General features: G+C 44.9%; 1 protein-coding gene across 2 annotated transcripts in view; it reads left to right on the top strand.

Moving 5' to 3' along the window:
* The window catches only part of grik2 (glutamate receptor, ionotropic, kainate 2), a 172,375-nt gene extending 158,014 nt beyond the window's left edge, over positions 1-14,361 (top strand). The window contains exons 16-17 of one of the 2 annotated variants that reach the window (XM_048260176.1): positions 5,501-5,751; positions 12,256-14,361. In XM_048260176.1, coding sequence (XP_048116133.1) covers positions 5,501-5,751; positions 12,256-12,420 — 416 coding nt within the window. In that variant the 3' untranslated portion in view covers positions 12,421-14,361. Of the gene's footprint in view, positions 1-5,500; positions 5,752-6,296; positions 6,782-12,255 lie in introns of those variants that run through there. The other variant, XM_048260177.1, reaches the window with a different exon arrangement.
* The last annotated feature ends 10,288 nt before the right edge of the window (positions 14,362-24,649 follow it).

The following is a 24,649-nucleotide window of genomic DNA, read 5'->3' as shown; positions in this document are numbered from 1 at the left end:
CTTAAAGTGAGAGACAGAGGGAGCAAAGATGGAAAAAGATAACCTCAATGCATCATGGACAATCCTAAACATAATATCCTGCTGGCAGTGTTAGGTTATAGGTGAACAGGAGACATCAATTTGTATTTCTCTGTGTGTGCATCTGTATGCTGTTGTGTGTGGAGGAGGGAGAGGAAGTTAGAGATAGAGATCAAAAATATATAGAACGCTTGTACTACAGTAGAGCATTTGTGTGTGATGTGTGGTTGTGTGTGTACACATGCACGTGAGTGATTTTTTTGATGGGTTTGTGCTTCCAGGAGTAGAGAGGGAACACAAGGGGAGGGAGAAAAATATTTATCTGTGTGTGTCTGTGTGTGTGTATGTGTGTATGTGTGTTTATGTATGTGTGTGCGTGTGTCTCTGTGTGTGTGTGTGTGTGTACTGTATTTTTGAGAGAAACAGGGCACAGGCGTATTTGTTTGAGCTGGTGATTTATCCCTCTGTGAGTGTGCTGCTCTTATGTGTGTGTGTGTGTGTGTGTGTGTGTGTGTGTGTGTGTGTGTGCGTGCGTGTGCGTGCGTGCGTGCGTGTGTGAGCGTGCGTGCGTGCGTGCGTGTGTGTCGTGTGTGTGTGTGTGCATGTGTGTATGTGTATGTGTGTGTACTGTACAGTATGTGTGTGCGTGTATGTGTGTATGTATGTGTATGTGTGCATGTATGTGTATGTGTGCGTATATGTGTGTGTGTGAGTGCTGAGAGGGCTGAGATCTGCTCTGCGTGCCATTCTCCAGGGCTGGGGATAAATCCGACCGCGGTGACATACGGCGCGCCATTTCCCGGGCACGTTTAAATGCAGCGGTGGCTCAGCCCAGCCAGCAGCTGGGTCCCCACCACGGCAGCCAGGCCAGGGTGGGGTGGAGTGGGGTGGGGCAGGAGCATGTTCCTCAAACGCTACCAGTGTTTTTGTTTGGTCTGATACATGTCGAGTGGGTACCCTGGGAGGCTCATAGCACAGAGGTGCAAACGTACACACATACACAATTTACACACACACACACACACACACACACACACACACACACACACACACACACACACACAATCACAGACATACAGGCACACACTCAGGCACACACCCTGGCCGTTTGGAAAAGGGATGTTTAGCATTATCACTCCCTAGTGGACCATTCACAGGCGGCCCAGAATACGGCATTTAAATTGCTAATTCTACCCTTTTAGTCGTTGTTACCATATGCAGGCCATAACCCCAACCCCACACACACACACACACACACACACACACACACATACACACATACACACATACACACCATGCTCTGGTAAGCATATGTCGTTGGCTTTGACAGAGCCTAGTTGTCAGGTGGCATTAATATGGGGCTGTTGATGGTGCTGCTCACCCCTGTCCCCATTGGCAGTGTTGTTGGCAGTGTTGCTGGTGGGCGGGGGCACATAGTATCAGCTGAGGGGAATGTTGGCAAAAAAGACTCTTAAGGCATATTTAGTGAATAAGCTGCCACACTATATCTATGTGTGTGCGTGTGTGTGTGTGTGTGTGTGTGTGTGTGTGTGTGTGTGTGTGTGTGTGTGTGTGTGTGTGTGCATGTGGGCGTGCGTGTGTGTGTGCATGTGTGTGTGTGTGTGTGTGCATGCATGGGTGTTTGAGTGTGGGTATGTATGTGTACACTTGCTTGCATGGTAGGAAAAGTAAATAAAGGGCCAACTACTGTGAGCATCCCCCTGAGATTGCAAAAAGGAAAACGGAATAAAGTGGATGTATCATTTTCACTTTAGTACATGGAAGCATCACGGAAGCCTCTGCAGCTCATGCTGGTTTTATCATGCCATTATTAAGTTATTGTTCTTGCAGGCACTGGAAAAAAATAAGTTTTAACTTCAAATGAAATCAACATAGTATGTGGCCACAGTTACAAAATGGGAAAATAATAAGCAAGGCTATTGCTCTTACAGAACACTTCAATAGCTCTCTTGGTCACGCTTCCCTCCAGCATATCTAGACTTGCTTACTTGTGAACTAACATGATCCAATCAACACATGCAGCTGCATATTTCTCACCATCTTGGACATGCTGCAGGATATTGTTAGTTGTAGTGGAAGAGTGGAAGACTCCTAGTCGGCAGTTAATGCATATGTGTGGTGTGATGTACAGTGTGTGTGTGTGTGTGTGTGTGTGTGTGTGTGTGTGTGTGTTCTCTCCATTGGGGGTAATTAAGTGGAGTCATGTACGAAACCATGTCATCCAACATCTGTCACTGGTCCGTTTGTGCAAGACATGCAAGTAGCCTGTGAGTAAACTAACCTTACCAGAAACCTTCTATGTATGTATCTCCAGGGTCTTACCCACAACACACACACACACACACACACACACCAACCATGCTTCTTTCTCTCTCATTACTATCAATCCTCATTTTGCTTCATTAAGTGGTATTAATCATACTGTTCATTGCATTGTGTGCATATTGGCTGTCAGCACAGCACAGTCGCTGCCGCTGGGGGATTTTTTGCCGAGGCTTGGAGATGATAGAGAGCATTCTTACTTACAGGCCTGCAAGGAAATCTGAGGGAATTAATCAAGCTCTGAGAGCACAACCTGCCTGGTGTTCAGGCAGAGAGGGAAGAAGAGAGAGAGGGAGAGAGAGAAGAGAGAGAGAGAGAGAGAGAGAGAGGGGAGAGAAAGAGGAGATGCCTACTAGATGTCTGATAAGCTATTTATTCCATCAAAAAGATTTAGCAAGAACAAAAACATGTCAAAGAATGAAGTGTTTATTTGGTTCCTTTTCCTGTTCTGTCAACATTTCTGCACATCCCTTTCTCTTTCTGCTGGGTATTTCTTCCAAGTTTGGGCAGGCGAAACAAATCTCTACATGCATCTATCAGAGATATCCTAGCATTAAAGATATCTTCAATTTTTAGGGACTCATTTGAATTTCTATGCTGTTTTTTGTGTCTGCAGACAAAGCATCAGGGATTTGTTTGCCATTACTCGTCTTTGATCAGTATAGATTACAGCAATGTTGTATGTGTCTTATTCTGCCTTCGCCGTCGCCTGTCACGTAATTCCCTTCCTCTGCCTCAGCTGGGGGGTTTTAGCGGCATCACTTATTGGCGCCCATGCTGTGCCAGTCTGATTTGCATCCCTTCTATTTGCATACCCTGTTTATCACCAGCCAACTAACAAACGCCAGAGTGCTGGCTTAAATGCTTGCTGTTTGGGAAGAGGTGAGTTGAGGTGCGGTGCAGTGAAAATGAAATAAAGTCTCGCCATCTTAAAACGGGGACTGGGTGAGAATGAGACTGAGACCTCTAAAATTGGCAAGCCCACTCATACATGTAAGGTTTTTTTTTTTGTTTTGTTTTGTTTTTAATGACGAGTGCTCCTATAGATTTGTGATTTTTTTTTGCAGGTGAAGGCTTGTAGTTGGCTGAAAGACCTCATCACCTATTGTTCAATCTGTGCAAGCTTAGATTTTTATGTTTCATAAATAACATTATTATGATCAACTACATTAACATCTATCAACATCAAAATGGCTGCAAGCAGAAATGCAATCACGTTATTGTATCAGATCACCACTCTATACCAATGGCAAATAAACATGTTTGATTAGCAAACACACATACATGTATTTGTAAGCAAGAGGTATCTTTCCCGTCGCCATTGTTTTCTGAGATCTGGTTTGTGACTTGGCCAGAGTGTCATTTGAATATGAGATGAAAGAGAAAATAAGGACACATCAGTCTGTTTTGCAGTATCACCATAGCAACAAATACTGTTGGTACATGGCTCTCTTGTGTTGTCCCCTCGCTCCAAGAAGCCCTGCCGTGCCCTTGTGAAACAGTGGCAAGCCTGCACTGACTTAAACCAGTTAAACGTGCCCACCCAGCAATCACCCAGATGAACCACAACTCGGCACCCATGACACGTTTGATCTGTGTGGGAACTGCGTTATGCTCAGGCCTGTGCAAGGGTACGGGGCCCCGCTGAGAGCTCGCCAGCAGTCTTCAGACACCCAAGAAGGCACAGATCAAGGCCCACCCTTACTTCAAAGCCCCCCTGATTGGAAAAGGCATTTATTTATGAAGCCAAACAAAACAATGCGTACAGGAAACATTACTGCAAATTAAGCATGGCAACCCATTTTAATTAGAGTGAAAATAAATAGATAAAAGGAGTGTGTGTGTGTGTGTGTGTGGGGGGTTCCCTCAGAAGTAATTGCTATTTTATTGCTGTTTTATCAGTGGTACCCTGGGAGCTGTGTTTTACAATACACTGTTCGACACCTGAGGGGCTACCCATGCACTCATAATCAAACATGCACACACACACACACACACACACACACACACACACATCTTCACACATTTATACTTTCCTTATATCGCTTCCTCTCCGGCTACTTGGACTGGCTAAAAGTAAAGCTTCAAAGGAATCCTTAAAAGATTAGTGCTTTTTACTGCTCGGCAACTTTTCTTGGAGGTCCTTAATACGCATTTAGAGAAGTCTGTAGCCTCATTTAGTGAGTGCAAAGACTACAGATTAGTCCACACAATTCAAACACCATATTTTTAAGCATCTGGATTTGCCACAAGCTGAGAGCGCACGTTGGATAACACACTAGCTGCCATGTTAATCACAGTATTGGCGTAATCCTTCCAGAAAGACCCCAACAGGAGATGCTGCTGGTCTGGTCTGTTTTCACGCTTGGGTCCTACACTCCAAAAGAAAAAAAAAACACTCTCACACACATCAAATATGTATGAGATGAAGCCCAAATAACTTCAACTTTGAGACAACATAAAAAAAACACTTGAAGCTAAATCACTTAGTGACTCTTATCCGGTCAGTGTAATTCAACTGAATCATATGATGGTAAATTGAACTGACTCTGACCTCAGGGTCTGTTTCCAGATAGTGTTTCTTCAGATTGCCAGCATCTTTTTTTCAGTTGTTCCCAATGAGGAGAGAGTGTATGCAGTCGGCTAGAAAAAAGCATCCTTTTAAAGAGCGCTCTTGACTTTTCTGTGTGACTGTTTCGTGTTTTTTTTCTAGTTTAAACTCGTACAACTTTTGGAAGTTCTCAGAAAGGCACCGGCATCGTCACAATGGGCTGATGCTGTAGTGTACCATAGCTAGACAAAATGAACCTTGATGGCGGATTCCCTAGATGGCTGAAATTTAATTTGTTTGGCTTTTTGGCCCCATAGATTTTTAAAAAGTAAGCAAGAAATAGACACTGTACACTGTCTAAAAATCCTGTTACTGCAAGCAAAAGGTATGGCTGAGGTGGTATACGAGATGTCTACTAACACATGTCTAAACTCAGGATGCATACTAATAACTACCTTGTCAAGCTATTATTGTCATAGGAATAAACAAAGCAAATGTGTAGAAATTTTTGATAAAGCGCTGGGTTGAAGAAAGAAAACCGCTATATGGGTCTTAGTCTCACAGCTCCTCTACTTTTTGACCCCACAGGCTCGCCATACCGTGACAAGATCACCATTGCCATCCTGCAGCTGCAGGAGGAGGGCAAGTTGCACATGATGAAGGAGAAGTGGTGGCGTGGCAACGGCTGCCCGGAGGAGGAGAACAAAGAGGCCAGCGCCCTGGGCGTGCAGAACATCGGCGGCATCTTCATCGTGCTCGCTGCCGGCCTCGTCCTCTCTGTGTTTGTGGCTGTCGGCGAGTTTCTATATAAATCCAAACAAAACGCACAACTTGAAAAGGTAAAGCAACATTTTCATGTTTCAGGACTTAAGTGAATGAAAGAATTGTAACAACATTAACACCTATCACGGTTGCTGTTAGCTTTTTTTTCTGTTTTTGATTGATGTCTTCATTTATTCTGTTGGGAACTTTGTTGCTGTTATGTTTTTCATTTTTATTTCTTTTTTTTCAGCGGAGGTCAAAATTAAGCGAATTCATGGCTTCTGTTTATTTATTTGTTTTTGGTTTTTTTTAAGACAAGTATTGAAAGCACTTTGCATTTAGTTGTTGTGCTTGATGATTGTAATGACTGTTAGTGCTCACTCTGTCGATAAAAGCACACTCAATCATGTTAATGTTCACATTTAAAGGCAAAAAAACACAAAACAGAGGCACTAATGCACCTTAACACCCTTATACTTCCATTAAGCAACTGGGGAGGTATTGATGGCATTCGGTCCTTAACACTATAAGAGATAATGGACACTGACAGTAATATATTTACCAACACAACCTGTGATTTAATGACTTTCATTTGATTTATTTTTTCCTTTTTTTGTTTTAGGGATCACCAGGGACTGTAGCTACTGGTAGATCAGTAGAGGACTGTTTTGCTCTCTAAACTTCCTTGAGAGAATCCATCTTTATTTTAAAGGCTGTGAGATAGACAGCTCTGTGCCTGTCCTGTCCAGTCTAGCTCATATCAGACTCCAGTGGATGTTTTCCTCACGTCAGCTTACACAAAAAAGGGAACAAAATCCATCAGTTGTTGTAGGCCCACAAACTTCAAACAGCACCTCTGGTGAACGAAAAGCACCTTGCAAAGCGGTCCATTACTGCTGGGCAAAAGGGCCCAGCCATAAAAAAAAAAATCTATCAGACATCCTCTGGGCCTGCAGTGCCATCTTCTCTGTGTGTGTGTGTGTGTGTGTGTGTCGTTGGTATTTTGGACTGATGCCACCGTGTTCATTTTGTCACTGCTGGCTATGTCCAGTCTCATGAGCCTGCACTCACACCACACTCACAAAGGCTCAGCACCACTCACAGAGACCGGGGGTAGTAGATGACTGAATGGATGAATGAACAAATGGATGGATGGATGGATGGATGAAACCCTTAACTCATACAGGAGTTGATGAATGAATGGCTAATCTTCTGAATGAACACTGTAGTAACAGCCAATTTTATAAATAAATCAATGATTCATCTTTTAAGTCTGCCAGAACAAAGTCACTGACACTATGCTATATTGCACATGACATAGGCAACTACAATCTGTTTCAGCATTGTAGGTGACCTCTAGAGTCCTTTCTAAAGACGAGGCTAAAATTTGTATTTTTAGTGACACTACTTTAACTTTTATGTAATCACTCTAGATAGATGTATATGTCATATTTTGAAAAGAAGGGTATTATTGTGAAAGATTCATCCTGAGGGACAACTTCCTATTTTACAAGTGTAGGTGTCAGAACAATTATCCACACTTATGCTCTCGCAGAGCCACATATGATGCACTTCTGACATTTTGACTGGCTTCTTCACTTGATCACGATGCTCACACACACACACATCACACACTTCATTTCACATCATCCAGTCAGTCATCTCCTCCGTCATCTCCATCACAGCCTCCACCTCTCACCCACCCACCCCCTCCACCTTTCCTTTCCCACTTCACCCCCTTCTCCATCCCTACTGTGATCCGCTCACCCTGTCCACCCCACCCCAGTGTGGCTCACACAGTCATTACCGGCTCCGGTGTGCCCGTGGACATCTGGTGGCCCAAGCACGGGTCTCTCACCCAGCGGCCCGCTGATAAATCCTCCAGCTCGCCCCCGCTTAGCCCCGACCCAGCGTGTGTGCGCTCGCACTGCCGGTCCTCTCCTGCAACCCTGCCATCGATTTCAAAGTGTGTTTTTTTTTTTCTTCTCCCTCTCCACTACTCTTTCCTTCTCGTTGTTTGTGCAGCGTAAGCCCTGATATTGATGTTTCGGAATATCCCATCGCGAGGTTGTTGCTCGGCGCCCAGCGTTTGGCGATTATATTGACAAGCGAGCACGGTTGGCCCGGCAACGGGGCAAAATAACGAGGCCTGTTTTTTATTACCTGGACTTCACACTCAACATAAAGAACAACACCAAAGTGAGGCTACAGAGAAAAAAAAGACAGGCTAGGTAAAGACAGAGAGAGAGAGGGAGAAAAAGACAGAGAAGTTTGAGATTAAATATAGCTACTATTCTCTTTCCCTCCTCTTCACAGTTCCTGAGCTCTGAACTACTTCTTTTTCTTTTTTTTCCCCTTTCGTTTTTGTCAAAACTCATCCACAGCAAGCCATCACATGGGTGCTGTCAGTTTTGAATAGATAGGTTAGGACAAGGGGTTGGGAGGAGGGTGAGTAGATCAACTGTGGCACACTGGAGAAATGGCGGCGGGGTTGAGTGTGTGTGTGTGTGTGTGTGTGTGGGGTCTGGCTGTCTGCTTGGCACCCAGAGAGCCATCACAGGCGCAGGCTGTCGGATCGTGCCGGAAGGGATGTGGAGAAATAACTTAAGCGTCCTCCGCATCAGCTGAGCCCAGGATTGCGTTCACTCCACCGCGCGGGGTGGTGGAGAGGGAGGAGGAGGAGAGGAGTTGGGGTTGTTGAGATGAAATATGGCATATCGAGCATCTCTCTTCGTCTTTGTTGGTCGTGCTTGACGGCACGCGCCACCTGCGATTTGCATTTTATAATTACCATCATTTTGTAACATTAGATGGGGAGGTGCAGGGAGGGGGCAGAAAAATGATTAATATCGTTGCTTATGTGTCATGGAAGCTAAGATCCTTTTTCCATCCATGAAATGTTGGTGTTATTTGCTTACTGAATACTGAAGGTGTGTATAATCATCTAAAATGTATGGTTTGATAATAATTTTTTAAGATTTTGTTCTCTCTCAGATTGTTATACAGAATAAGGATAGATAGAAGTGCTACACCTGTGAATTTGAATAAATGCTTGTGAAACACTTAGGAGAACTGAGTTAAACAGTGTTATCATTGTGTTGACGTCATACCTCTTTTGCATATTCTCATGATACATGCTTTGGCTTCACTCATCCTCTACCCACAAGCACATGCTCTCAGGTGAACACAAACATACAAACCGAGAAACACCGAGAAATACACTCTCTCTCCTTTTCTTTCTCTCACTGTCTCTCTCTTTTGCACACACACACACACACACACACACACACACACACACACACACACACACACACACACACACACACATACACACAAGCAAGCACACACACACAAACACACACACACACACACACACACACACACACACACTTTTTCTTTTGCATACACTGGGGAATCACCTTGTGCACATTTACTTTCCCATCAAGAGAAGAGACTGATTAATTGTGTGCTATATTTCACCATGTAAAAAAGAATAATAAAAGTAATAAATCTCACTCCTGCTTTCTCTTTCCTTTGTTTGCTCACCCCATCCGGGTTATCTGTCTCCTCTTGCCCTCTGTTCTTCCTTTCCTTTCCTCCCTCCATCTCTGTGCTCCTCTCTCCATCTCTCCGACGGCTCCTGCCCCTGCTGTGAGGGTCTCTGCTATCTCTATGAGAGCTTCCTCCTGTCAGATAGATCCCAGCAGCCATTAGAAAACAGACACACACACACACACACACACACACATACACAAAATCACACACACACAACACACACACACACCGTATATGTATATATATACGGCTGTGTGTATATGTACATATAGCCGCATACACATACTTGAACATACTGTACATCCTCCAACATATCCACTCTCACACACCTACACAGACACAAGCAACAATACTGAGCAAATAGCAGATATATAAAACATTCATAGAGTTCCATGAAAATAACCGCATTGTACTCAATATCTGCACCGCACACACTGTCTTTCAGGTCCCTCACACACCTCCCACATACACACACATACAACCCACGCTCTCTCCCTTTCTCTCTCTGTCACTCTCTCCCTCTCTTTCTCTCTGTTGCTCTCTCCCTCTCTTTCTCTCTCTCTCTGTCGCTCACACCCTTTCTCTCTGTCGCTCTCGATCCCTTTCCTGCAGTGGCCTCTGAGAGCCCGGTGACAGAGCTGAGGTCGGTGCCGCAGACAGTGGCCCGCTGCTCCACTGATTCACAGGCACACACACACATACACACACACACACACACGCACATGCACACACACACACTCTCTCATCTTACCCCTACCCCCATTCATATTCATGTCCCATTCATACACATCTACTCAGCCCGCCTGCGTCTGCCATTCAAGCCTGTGAGTGGTCTCACCAAAGGGAAATTACTACTCTCCACCCTTAGTTACGTCTGATAATAGCAGGTGTTCACATCGAAATGTGCCCCACTTGATATTAGCAGGGGTCAGAGTCTGAATGGAGAGTTACTGTAAGACTAGAATCAGTAACGCCGCGCAGCATGTCATAATGTCAAACTAATAATCCACCATTTTAGGAACATCTTTTGCCGTCGTCCTTTATGTGATCCTTCTTTAATCCCATTGGATTCTCTTCTCAAGTCTCAAATAATCGTTCCTTCATCCTATTTTTGATACCAACAATATTATCTTCTGAAGATAATACACCCTTCTGTATTCTGAAATGTTTTGCAGTTGGCTGTGGCCATGTCTGAGACCAGTAAAAGCCCTGTACAATGATTTAATGTTCCAAAACATTGGCGACCCATCAGGTGCCATTCAGAAACGGTGTACGGAGATGTCTGAAGCTTTTATTTTCTAAAGTAGCAGAAGTAATCAGAGGATTTTCTTAAGCATGTGTATCATTAATTGTATTTGTTTTAATATAAGTGATCTAACATGTTTCAGTGAGCATGACATTCTGGGTTAGCATACGGGCTTTCATCAGATGTCAATATGTATGTTTTTTGAACGTCTGAATATCAAAACAAATATAAGAACCTTAGAAGGACACATAAAGATGAAATATATGTGCTTTCCTTTGAAAGCCCCTTATTTAAAGCATTAAAATCTTGGCTTACAGCCCAATCGTCGTGACTCTACCCTCCCTCCTGATAGACACATTATTAAACTGAGTGTGGGACTAACTTTGTCAGCTTCAACTAAAACTTAATTCCACCTAATTCCCAATTAATTAATGGTGCATGATAAATTAAATAGGTGCTTAGTATGGCCCAAAATTAAACACTGACATGGCCAGTTAGTTTTAATACAATTACAGCAAAGCATTTCATCATAGCAAAACTGACAATGCTCGGTGCTCTATGAGTATTTTTGCCTGTTAAATGTTGTCATAGTGACCTTGAATGGCAAGAGTCACCATCTCTCATTTTCTACATTGGTTCAGAATTTGTGTGTTGAAATAATGCGCCATGTTTCTCAATTATTTGTGAGTAATGTCCTCGCGGATGTTTTCTGAAACAACACACAGTCATTGCTACCACTGATTAAGATGCCCGGAATAGCGGTCTGATTTCTGCTGGAGCTCCGTGTGTGGGGGGGAGTCTTTGTGAAATGCCAGGGTGTCCTCAACAACGGTGGGGGTGGGGGGTGTTGAAGAGGATGCGGATGTAGCAGCAGCTTAATTAGCCATGCAGCTACACAGGATTTGAGTCTAAGTTGGTAATATGCATCAATAAGTCATGCCTCCACTCCACACCACCCTGGCAGAACGAGCGCAGGTGAAATCTGCTGTGGAGAAATGGGTTGACTTATGTGTGTATATGTGTGTGTGTGTCTTACTGTTTCCTGTACATCCATGTACAGTATATCCAGTCTGAGCACATGCAGGTGTGTATATGTACAGGTCTTAATTTGATTACATATGTCTGCACTTATCTGCATGCATTGTGTTTATATCTGTCTACACGTACATATCCATATGTTTACCTGTACATGTGCAGTCTCTCTCTCTCTCTCTCTCTCTCTCTCTCTCTCTCTCTCTCTCTCTCTCTCTCTCTCTCTGTGTGTGTGTGTTTGTGTGTGTTCCCGCATGTACTGTATATGTGGGTTAGTCCTCCATGGCAGACTGAGAGCTGCCCTGGCTGTCTCCTCCACGGGGTGCTGTGGTTCAAATATTCTATTTTCTCCAACATGTTGCACCTGATTCTTTCTCTAAACTCTTGTTGCCTAGCTGACTTCTCAACTATACCTTAAACTCTTACACTGCCAGACTCTATACCTGTTCTCCATATTTGTTTTTTTGCATCCCCATCTCTGCAACCCTCTCTTTCTCTCTTTCTCACTCTTTCTCTCTCTCTCTCTCTCACTCATTCTCTCTCTCTTTCTGATTGAGGACAAGAACAGAGGAAAGAAGGTTTTCAAAAGTGAGAGAAAGAGAAAGACAGAGATAGAGAGGACAAAGACAATAAATAACTGGAGAGGTGGTTGTAGGATATAAGAGGTAGAGATGGAGACTGGGCGTGTAGGGCTTGTTCTGACGGAAGAGAGCGGCCCTCCTCTCATGGCTCTGGTCTGTCCCCACAGCGCTCCTTCTGCAGTGCCATGGTGGACGAACTGCGGGTGTCCCTCAAGTGCCAGCGTCGCCTCAAACACAAGCCCCAGCCGCCCGTCATGGTCAAGACTGAGGAGGTCATCAACATGCACACATTCAACGACCGAAGACTGCCAGGCAAAGAAACCATGGCCTGAAACAAACAAATAAACACACAGGAAAACAAACAAACACACAAACAAAAAGCTGGACACTCAATTTGTGAGGGGGGGATGGGGAAATGAGAGGGAGGGGCCAGAAGAGAGAGGTTTTCATAGGTCATGTTTTGTTTATTTTGTTTGTTTCGTTTAGATTTACTTTGTTTCGTTTGGATTTGCTGGGAGTTTTCTGGGGTTGGGTTGTGAAGGGGTGGGTAGTTCGCTGTAAGAACTAACTGTTGCATTGTGGTTCAGATTAGTCGTGGTGTTGCAAAATTGAACTGAAATGGCGGAAAGGGGGAGTGGAGGTGTTGAAAATTATTTCCTGTGGAAATAACCTGTGTGGGAGGTTGGGTGAGTTGATCAATTGTTCCTGCCAAATAACACAGGAGTCCAGTTGTGAGTAGAATCAGGATTCAGACAGACTTATACGTGGGAAATATGGACTTGGATAATGCCACATTGAAATGTTCAGAGATACATATGGATGACATACCAGGGGCTGACTGTAGGGGACACTTATCTTTCATGGCAAAGTGCTTAAGGTCTGGACTGATGATTTTGTTACTTTTCAACCAGTGTTGCTCAACTGAGCTCCAACCACTGAGGCCACTGGGAAGGTGGTCAGTTGAGCATCACCACGACTCTTATCACACACACAAACACACAAACAGGGAACACACCCCAAATCAAGGCAGGCCGATATCTCTATCACATACCTTAGAACTAAGGAGAAATTAATCCATTAATTGTGTTTATGTTCAATGCTGTTTTCATATTAGGTTTGTTATTGAGGTTTTAACAAAAACAAGCTAGCCAGGCCCAAATGATTCTATAAACGGAATTGCTGAGTCGAGTGGAACAGCTCCAGATGTACAACATCCAATTGATTAAACACAATGTCTGCTGAGAAAGGCAGAACAGGAACACGCAACACATCCATCAGGCAATAAATGACTTTTATTCAATGGTTTTTCTGATTACTAACACTTTTTTTTTTAAAAAAGTATATGAACTGGGTGTAGGGTACAAGATGGGATGATGTATTTTTCACAAAATGTATGAATAAATAACTAAATATATCTATATATGTACACAGACAGGCTGAATAAGTGCAGAAAGAGATTACAGAGGTAGAACAGCAGTAGCGCAGTGTCTAAGATGCTTATTAGCTTCATCATCGACTCATAGGCAGAGGTCAGGGCAGCTCCCACCTCTGTGGGTCACTCAGACGCGCCTGCTGATGCAGTAACGTTGCTGAGAGTATGCGAGGTTATGAATGCATACGTACACACCATCAAAAGTCGTCACAGTGGTCACAATGTATTTATTTGAGTATTTATTATTTTTTTTATTTATGAATTTCTTATTTATCCTTTTGTGAATTGTCAAGCAGCAGTTAAAGGGACACACCTCATTGGAGCTACTGTAATTGTGTATATTATTATTTTTTATTTTGTTACGATGATGTTATTTTTCAGGCTTTGTTCTTTTGCATTCTGTTTTTTTGGTTTCAGCTCAAAGTCAGGTTTTTTTTGTACTTGTTTGTGATTTTTAAGTTAACAGAACAATTCTCACATTATCTTGTGCAAATGCAAGTATTTCTATGGATTAAAATGTGTTTTGTACTAAGAGAAAAAAAAACATGACAAATTTTGTAATCATTTTTATTGACACAAGAGGAGAGAGGGGGGAAAAATCACTCCGGGGCGTCTGGCTGCCTCGGATGGGGGGTCCTCACGGTCTCTCCACACCAGAGCATGTGGCTGCAGGAGTCCAGGACCACCGACACATGCTCCACCCAAATATAACAAATGGACCCAGCTCCCCCTAGAATTGGACACACATCTGGGACCAGGGGGAATAGGCTCCAGTACCGAAACCACCTCCCGGATCCATGTGGAGTGGCCTCCGTGGATCTCCAACTGCCCACAAGGCCTCACAGGGGGTGGGGGGGGGGGGGGTGATGATGTGGGCAAGAATGTCCACTTGGGCTAATGGGATGCCCACATTTTGGACAAAAGCTATTTTTATCATGTATAGGAATCCTATTTAAAAGAAAAATATTTTTACTTGGGGCAAAATCATAGAAAGGATGATGATAATGATGATGATTATGATGGTGGTGGCAAACTATGAATAAAAAAGATATCTATATATCTATCTATATATATATATCTATATATAAATAACACAGTGAAGAAGAAGAGACTGCCAGCATTGCTTATCATCCTACACTCCCTACCCCAATTTCCAATAGACTGCTAGATCTCAGTGCTGAGACATTGTGTGTAAATGATTTCCAATTGATAAAGATGTATTTAAAGATTTTAAAAAAATACTACACTAATTTTGACCATGTTGTGAAAATACAATAATGGAGTGCACTCAGTTTACTGTCTGAAGTTGATGCACAAATTTAAAGAAAAATCATTAAAAAAAACTCCACTACACTTGTGTACCCAGCTTTCTCTGATTCATACTGCTTCCCTTACAATGAGATAAAAACGATCATCCAGTGCTATCCACTGGGCCTATATACCAAAACTCTGCCCTATAAAACTCAAGGTTCCCTACACAGACTAAAAAAGGCTTTTATAAGGCCAGATAGACAGAACGACATGAACCAAATGCAATAAACCAGAATTAGCTTTCCAAATGCTGTTGAAGAGAAATTTCACCCTAATTCCAGTAAACATATATAGGTCATTTTAATATTAAAGTGACTACCACAGGGTAAAAAAAATGAAAAGAGATCACATTCATAATAATTTTAACTAAAAAGGATGAAATTAGCTCTCATGTTCTGGATAGACGGATTTGAAAATAAATACCACTTTGCACAGGGATGAAATGAATCTATTTTGAGTAGTTTTTGACAATTATCTGCTTTAAAGGCGGATATTCACTGGTCTTAATTCTGAAAGGAAATATTCATAAGGAATCCAATAAAGCGCCAAAAGACATTTCCTTTGCAGCTGATGAATTGGATGCTGCTGGGTGCAGAGTGAATGAGGAAATTGTAAAGAGAAATGAGACTGGTATTAGTATCAAGGCAAATGTCTGTCCCTCCTTACATTTGAATTTCATTGCAAGATCTGTGTGAAAGGAAACTACTAAGTGAAAAATGTATGTTTAGTAACGTTGTTCTTCTTATTGTATCAATTAGGAGTGAATGACTGGCATCTGTTAGTGTAAATACAAGTCATAAGTGCTAAACCCCAGTGTCAGGTGAGGAGTCTGAACTTCACGCTCAACGATTCACTCCTAAAATTGCCCTCTCAGCAGGCCTGGATGAGAAAGCCTCTAACCAAGGACACAGCCCTCCGATGCCCTTTGACCCTCAGCCTTGGGATAGTCAGTGAGTCAGCAGAAAGGCAGCCAATCTGATTAGGGCTGTTGCCCCCGGCGCAACCTCGCAGGAGACAAGGCTGCTTAGGGGGCAGGTGGAGTGGGCCCCGTCCAGGGACTCAATTAGGACACGTCCGCAGTCGTCTTCCCAAACCCAAGGTTAGAGGCAGTATTTACGCTCCACCTACCCTGACCCTGACCTGCTCTGCCGTGGAGTTAATCACAGATTTATGTCCAGCACTGAAAAGTGTTGAAGTCTGAGAATCAGTCTCAAATTGTACGTTATGCCGTTTTGTTGTGAGAGTGCGATTTAATCAATCATTCCAAAAAGTTTGCAGTGGACTAAAATAGCTTTCATTTGTTGCAAAAGCTTGTCTGTCTACACACACACACACACACACACACACACACACACACACACACACACACACACACAAATAACACGGATGGGCGCGCAGTATAAGTGCAGCAGGTGTATCCTAAATCAAAGGGTGTCTATAAACCATACAAACAGGCGTTGGAATCAGGCCTTGTTGGGGCTGAGCCGCATCTTGACCCTGAAAAGTTTAGCAAATTAGGTGTTTGTGTCATACCCACCACAGAGAGAGCATCCTCATTAAAATCATTTTCTCTCCCCATTTCTTTTTTTATGCCACAGAGTAAGAAAAATACATTCTTTGGAGAAAACATTCTTATCTCAGCTTTTGAATTCGCAAGGCTAACCCTGGCATTGTGTGGATCATTAGAACCTAGCCTGTGGTGTTTTGCTGTGTGTGTGTGTGTGTGTGTGTGTGTGTCATTTGTGTGTGGTCTCTGGCAATTCCATTATCAGTTCGACATTTTCACACAAGGTGCACTCCGACGAGCTCTAATCTTCCTGCCTCATCGTGGGTTAGGTGGGGGTGGGGTGGGGGTAGGTGGAGGCAGGGAGGGGAGGAGGGGGAGGGTTGAGCTGATAATGAACACACATGCCAGATACCGTTAATTGGCTAATTACCATGGCTGGTTGGGAGAGCGAATGATCTGCGCATCGGAGCCAGGCCTTGTCCTCATAGGGCGCTCCACTTGCCCAAGTCAAATCCTGTTTATCAATCAGCACCTCTAATGAACACTTCAAGGGACAGCGTTGTGTCAGCTCAGAGACCGAGACAGACGTCCTTGAGACAGACGCTAAAGGTGCATGCAGTATCGCAATGTGTGGATAAGCAAAAGGGTTTGCAACCATGTGGAAAACAAGGGGGAAAGGATATACATCATTATCAGCCTACAAGTCTGTGTGTGTGTGTGTGTGTGTGTGTGTGTGTGTTTGGATTTGCTCATGCATTTGTGTTTCCAGTGTGAAGAGGGTGAGAGGAAGGAGTAGAGGATTTGAAATGAAATCATCCGTGCAGCAGGTCCCTTTTTACAGGCCCCTAAGACGCGTCTGTACGCTACTGTAAGCCAAGAGAGGCGATTCAGAGCCGCGCGTCGCCGCTTCCTGTCGCGTAACAAAAGCAATAACATCACACCTCTGACTCTGGCGTCGTGATGAGATGAAAAATAGCTTTGCAGAGCCGAATCCCCTCGGAGGAGGAGGAAAGGAATGGCACACCGCGGAGGAGGCAGAGGAGAGGAGGAAAAGAGGGAACGAACAGAGGGAGAAATGGAAGATCAGATCGTGGAAATTGTGTTGAGATCATTCTGGTGTTTCATCTGCCCTTATCCTCCCTGAGAGACAGACCGTGCGAGAACAACAGAACGAAACACAGAGAGAGAGAGAGAGAGAGAGAGAGAGAGAGAGAGAGAGAGAGAGAGAGAGAGAGAGAGAGAGAGAGAGAGAGAGAGAGAGAGAGAGAGAGGGAGAGAGAAAAGGAGATTCCTGTTGGTAAAGAATATCAGCCTTAAATCCACATGGGACTTGCACCTCAGAGTGTGACAGGGAGGGAGAAAGTGTCACAAACCTTGAGCCGTCTGTGAGGGTTTTTTTTTCTTTTTCAGCCGCAGTGTTACAGACATAATCCCAAATTACACTTGAGCCTGGCCCACCCAAACCCTATGGGGCATGACAGATTAGGCTAAGTCCTGCCCACAGAGGCCTAATGGGCCGTGACTAGATTACCTACAGCCGACTGGTGCCCCTCCCTGCCTCAGGAAGAGAAAAGAAAAGAAAATGGATGGAGGACTGCAGGATAGAGGGATGAGCAGAGCAGGATAGAGGGGTGAGCAGAGCAGGATAGAGGGGTGAGCAGAGCAGGATAGAGGGATGAGCACACACACACTCCTAGTGCTCTGCAGGATAGAGGGGTGAGCAGAGCAGGATAGAGGGGTGAGCAGAGCAGGATAGAGGGGTGAGCACAGCAGGATAGAGGGATGAGCACACACACACTCCTAGTGCTCTGCAGGATAGAGGGGTGAGCAGAGCAGGATAGAGGGGTGAGCAGAGCAGGATAGAGGGGTGAGCAGAGCAGGATAGAGGGGATGAGCAGAGCAGGGGATGAGCAGACACACAAGGATGCTCTGCAGGGATGAGCAGAGCAGGATAGGGGATGAGCAGAGGGGGATAGAGCAGAGCAGGATAGAGGGATGAGCAGACACACACTCCTGGTGCTCTGCAGGATAGAGGGATGAGCAGAGCAGGATAGAGGGATGAGCAGACACACACTCCTGGTGCTCTGCAGGATAGAGGGATGAGCAGAGCAGGATAGAGGGGTGAGCAGACACACACTCCTGGTGCTCTGCAGGATAGAGGGATGAGCACACACACTCCTAGTGCTCTGCAGGATAGAGGGATGAGCAGACACACACTCCTAGTGCTCTGCAGGATAGAGGGATGAGCACACACACTCCTAGTGCTCTGCAGGATAGAGGGGTGAGCAGACACACACTCCTAGTGCTCTGCAGGATAGAGGGATGAGCAGAGCAGGATAGAGGGGTGAGCAGACACACACTCCTAGTGCTCTGCAGGATAGAGGGATGAGCAGACACACTCTGCAGGATAGCAGGATAGAGGGCAGGATGAGCAGACACACACTCCTAGTGCTCTGCAGGATAGAGGGGTGAGCAGACACACACTCCTAGTGCTCTGCAGGATAGAGGGATGAGCAGACACACACTCCTAGTGCTCTGCAGGATAGAGGGATGAGCAGACACACACTCCTAGTGCTCTGCAGGATAGAGGGATGAGCAGACACACTCCTAGTGCTCTGCAGGATAGAGGGGTGAGCAGACACACACTCCTAGTGCTCTGCAGGATAGAGGGATGAGCAAACACACACTCCTAGTGCTCTGCAGGATAGAGGGATGAGCAGACACACACTCCTAGTGCTCTGCAGGATAGAGGGGCAGGATGAGCAGACACACACTCTAGTGCTCTGCAGGATAGAGGGATGGGATGAGCAGACACACTCCTAGTGCTCTGCAGGATAGAGGGGTGAGCAGACACACACTCCTAGTGCTCTGCAGGATAGAGGGATGAGCAGACACACACTCCTAGTGCTCTGCAGGATAGAGGGGTGAGCAGACACACACTCCTAGTGCTCTGCAGGATAGAGGGATGAGCAGACACACTCCTAGTGCTCTGCAGGATAGAGGGATGAGCAGACACACACTCCTAGTGCTCTGCAGGATAGAGGGATGAGCAGACACACACTCCTAGTGCTCTGCAGGATAGAGGGGTGAGCAGACACACTCCTAGTGCTCTGCAGGATAGAGGGGATGAGCAGACACACACTCCTAGTGCTCTGCAGGATAGAGGGATGAGCAGACACACACTCCTAGTGCTCTGCAGGATAGAGGGATGAGCAGACACACACTCCTAGTGCTCTGCAGGATAGAGGGATGAGCAGACACACACTCCTGGTGCTCTGCAGGATAGAGGGATGAGCAGAGCAGGATAGAGGGATGAGCAGAGCAGGATAGAGGGATGAGCAGAGCAGGATAGAGGGATGAGCAGAGCAGGATAGAGGGGTGAGCAGACACACACCTGGTGCCTGGTGCACACACACCTCTGTGCAGGATAGAGGGATGAGCACACACACTCCTAGTGCTCTGCAGGATAGAGGGATGAGCAGACACACACTCCTAGTGCTCTGCAGGATAGAGGGATGAGCACACACACTCCTAGTGCTCTGCAGGATAGAGGGGTGAGCAGACACACACTCCTAGTGCTCTGCAGGATAGAGGGATGAGCAGAGCAGGATAGAGGGGTGAGCAGACACACACTCCTAGTGCTCTGCAGGATAGAGGGATGAGCAGACACACACTCCTAGTGCTCTGCAGGATAGAGGGATGAGCAGACACACACTCCTAGTGCTCTGCAGGATAGAGGGGTGAGCAGACACACACTCCTAGTGCTCTGCTCTGCAGGATAGAGGGATGAGCAGACACACACTCCTGGTGCTCTGCAGGATAGAGGGGTGAGCAGACACACACTCCTAGTGCTCTGCAGGATAGAGGGGTGAGCAGACACACACTCCTAGTGCTCTGCAGGATAGAGGGATGAGCAGAAACACACTCCTAGTGCTCTGCTCTCTTTCTTTCCCTTTCCCCTTTAGACCCTCTCTCATCATCCCTCCCTTTCTACCTCCCACCAACATTCCCTCTTTTTATCCATCTCTAGCCTTCCTCATCCTCTCTCTTTCCTTTTCCATCTCTCCCTTTCTTAATCTCTTTGTCCCTCCAACCCTCTCTCGTTCCCTCTTTTACACCCCCTACTTCCTCTCTCTTTCCTTCTCCCTCTCTTCCTCCTCTCCTTGTCTCCTTCCCTCACCACCACCACCACCATCTTTTCCTTCCTGCTTTGGTCTCCTCTCGTCCTCTTTTCCGGCTGGTCTGCAGCTGTTGACTCCAGACATCTGAATGAGCCGTCAGCGGCGCATTCTCTGACAGGAAGGATGCGCATCGGATAATGCAGGCTGGACACACACACACACACACACACACACACACACACACACACACACACACACACACACACACACATACACACACACACACTGCCACATGCACAAAAGAGACACATCTGCGTGTGACAGTACAACAGCTGTCAATAAGGAATCAAAGCGACCCTATGGCTTACATGGACTCATAGTGGACCACACACATGCACACACACATACACACACACACACACACGCACGTTTGCATGGCATGCCAGAGAAGAGCATGCTAACAGTGTGCTAAACACATCCTCATTTTCATTTTCATGCACCAGTTTGTGAAGAAATAAAAACAGCCTTCCAATATCTCCTCCAGTGTCCTTTAATGTAACATGTGCTCATGTCATGTTGGATTTACTTTTAGAATTCTTGAAAGAGAAAATGTAATGCAAATATAACCATGAATAGAGTGTTATCCTTATCTTGGAAATCAGATATATCCCAACACAAAAAGTACAAACTTCTATGTATATATATATATGCTAACTATATATATATATATATATATATATATATATATTTGATATATATTTGTATATTTGTCTGTTTTCCAAAGGGAAGCCACCCCAGTGAATAGAAAACAGATTGAACAGATTGTTGAAAGCAATCCAGTGTATGTCCCATCCTAGACAACCTAATAACATTTGCAAGGGAGATATATTCCATTCTACTGCCTTGCATTGTTTTCACACAAGTATACATCCTTTCACAGAAATATTGTAAGAATAGGAATTTTATTTTATTTTATTCTATTTAGTTTCAGCCTGCCTACACACAGTCTGAAATGTTTTGTCTTTAGTACACTGTGGAAATTCAATTCAATAGAATGCTCTACCCAGAGTAAGCCACAAACACAATTTTTAGTTGTACTGTAACACGTCCAGTAGTGTGGTCCTAGTATGGTAGAGGACTTCTCCACTGATACATGCCGGGACTGACACACTTCATGCCGCGCATCGTATCACAAATAAAAGTGAAAAGGAGAGAAGTGCATACACTGCTGGGTCACAGGTGGGGACTGTTTGCATTATTCATCGCCCTGGTGGAGTAGGAAAACATGGCCGTCCTCTCGTCTTTGGCACGCCAACCCTCTGACCTCCTCCCCTTCTTCTCTCCTCCTATCTCCTTCACTTTCTCTCTGCAGTGCACACACACACACACACACACACACACACACACACACACACACACACACACACACACACACACACACACACACACACACATTTCTACAATAGTCTCTCTTTCTCTCTACCTCATACACACATAGTTCTTCTCAAGCTTGTACACTATTGCTCTCTCTATCTTTTCAGACACCTCCACCATCTCTCCCTCTCTCACACACCTCCACTCTCTCTCTCACACACACCTCCACCATCTCTCTCTCTCACACACACACACCTCCACCATCTCTCTCTCACACACACACACACACCTCCACCATCTCTCCCTCTCACACACACCTCCACTCTCTCTTCCTCTCTCACACACATACCTTCACCATCCTTCTCCCTCTCTCACACACACCTGCATCATCTCTCCCTCTCTCTCACACACACCTCCACCATCTCTCCCTGACTCCCTCTCTCCCTCTCTCTCTCCCTCCCTCTCTCACACACACCTCCACCATCTCTCCCTGACTCCCTCTCTCTCCCTCTCTCTCTCCCTCCCTCTCTCACACACACCTCCACCATTTCTCTTTTCTCATTTCTGTTCTTAATGCCACCTCTTTGTTTTTGTTGTTGCATTTTTTTTCTCTCTTTTTTCTTTTTTTCCCAAGTGAGTGTTTGTGAAGCAGATGTGAAGTTTGGACTCATCTGAAGGAATGTAAACAGTATGAATTATGTATGTGCGGAGGAGGGAGGGAGGAAGAGGCGCTAGCGCTAAAGCTTCAGCGGGTGAAAATCAGGAACAGTTGCAGGTGCCACGCAACACACATCTCATGAATCAGTCATGAAAATGCACCCGAGTTTAAGCCACCCACAGCAAGAAGGGTGTGTGTGTGTGTGTGTGTGTGTGTGTGTGTGTGTGTGTGTGTGTGTGTGTGTGTGTGTGTGTGTGTGTGCATGTGTGCAAAGCTCTCTCCCACGTATGGCCACTTCTTTATTCCCAGCAGAAAGTTTGTAGTTGGGTTTTGTCCTGGACATCTCCTCTGATCCGTGTCCCTCCCCTAAAGTTGGCCCATCATGTCCGATCTCTCATTAGTCGGCTCGCGTCTTGTAAGGAAGACGTATGATGGAGAGTCCCATTTCACCTCCAATAGTATCCATAATTCGAGGGCATAACAACGCGCTGAACTCATTTGCTCCACCACACAGAAGACTGCGTCCCTGCTATTCATCTCTAAGAGGGATGGGCCTGTCTTACATATTAATGGCAATTGTCTCAATGTGGAACAAAAGAACCCCATCGCTTAAAGTCCAATAAGATCTTTGACCGAGGTTCTAGTCTCCCCTTCATCTGCACTAATGCTGTAATGCATATATGAAGGTCAATTCACATTCCTACATTCAGCCACAGATTCTCAGCAGCTCATAAATACACCAGAGTAGGACCACATTTACACAGTTGCAAACTAAACATATGGAGTAGAAACGGATGAATGTAGTTGGCAAACATTTCTTCGCCAAATTGGAAATGCACAGACAGTGTGCTGTAATTTCCTCTTAACAGCAGTGTTTGCATGTTAAGCAGAAAAACACACATATATGAGAACTCTCTTCATTGAAACTTATCCGTTAAAAAAAAAAAAAAAAAAAAAAAAAACTCAATTAAAATGATGAATGCTCTGGACTGAAGTAAACAAATGAAATGTTATAAACTAATTAAATTCAGATATTATTATATGGCATTGAGAGCAGGCCGGAGGCGTACACCGCCTCTGTGTATGCTCCCGGTGCGTAATAGAGGAGTCAGTGATATGGAGCAGTCTCGCTGCTGTGCATACACATGAGCATGGGAATATGAAATCAGGAATGGAAAGGCTCCGCTGACAACATACTCTACTGGCCGCTGTGTATAATTTATCACAGTTTGATCAGAATTTAGTGAGCTGAAACAAGGCATGACCTCTAACCTCTGGTTGGCCTGAGCAATTTACAGCAAATAGATAGATAGAAGAGAGATGGAGAGAGAGAGAGAGAGAGAGAGAGAGAGAGAGCATTTCAGGAGATGGTTATAGACTCTGTAGTTAGATTCAGTGCATGTCTGTAGATTTTACAGTCAGCTAGAATTCACACCATCAGACTGCAAAGCCCTGGCTGGCAGCTGAGGTCATTTCTCTCGGATGCATTGATTTACACTTGTGTCCTTGCATTCGCCTATCATAAAAAATGGACCATAATTGCAGGGGTAGAGCGAGTGAATGTGTGTGTGTGTGTGTGTGTGTGTGTGTGTGTGTGTGTGTAAAGGAGAGAGAGAGAGAGCGAGAGAGGGATGGGGAAAAAAGAGGTGGAAAAGCAAGTGATTGGCACCCATTTAAGTTAATCTCCCTTCTGAGAATAACGCTGCAGTCCATGGCCACAGAACCACAATTAAAAACAGCTGTAGCCCGACGATCAACTTGATATTCAGTAACTGTCCAATAAACACAGCTATTAAACCCATGGATTCCTCTACATGCCCCCACCCCCCGCCTTGTGGTCTGAAGGCCATTTGCATTTTAAAAAAGAGACAGTTGTTTCCCATAACGACGGCAAATAAAAGAGTAAGCACCTACTAGCGTCCTTTCCTGTGTTATGTCCTCTCCATCAGGACTTTTCACGCTTAGAGGTGAACAGAACCTTGTCTCACGAAACACTCAGATTTATTTGGATGATAAATTGTTTCTGTTCAATCATCTTGAATTTCCCCTTGGGGATCAATAAAGTATCTATCTATCTATCATAGTCTGTTGCCCGTCCTCCTTCCTTATGTGTCACATTCAGGCTAAGTGGCGTATATATCCCTGTTGAAGTCTTTGT

This window comes from Alosa alosa, chromosome 13 (genome assembly GCF_017589495.1).
Source record: "Alosa alosa isolate M-15738 ecotype Scorff River chromosome 13, AALO_Geno_1.1, whole genome shotgun sequence".
In the NCBI taxonomy this organism is placed as follows: Eukaryota; Metazoa; Chordata; class Actinopteri; order Clupeiformes; family Clupeidae; genus Alosa; species Alosa alosa.
This window is presented reverse-complemented; position numbering and strand designations above follow the sequence as displayed.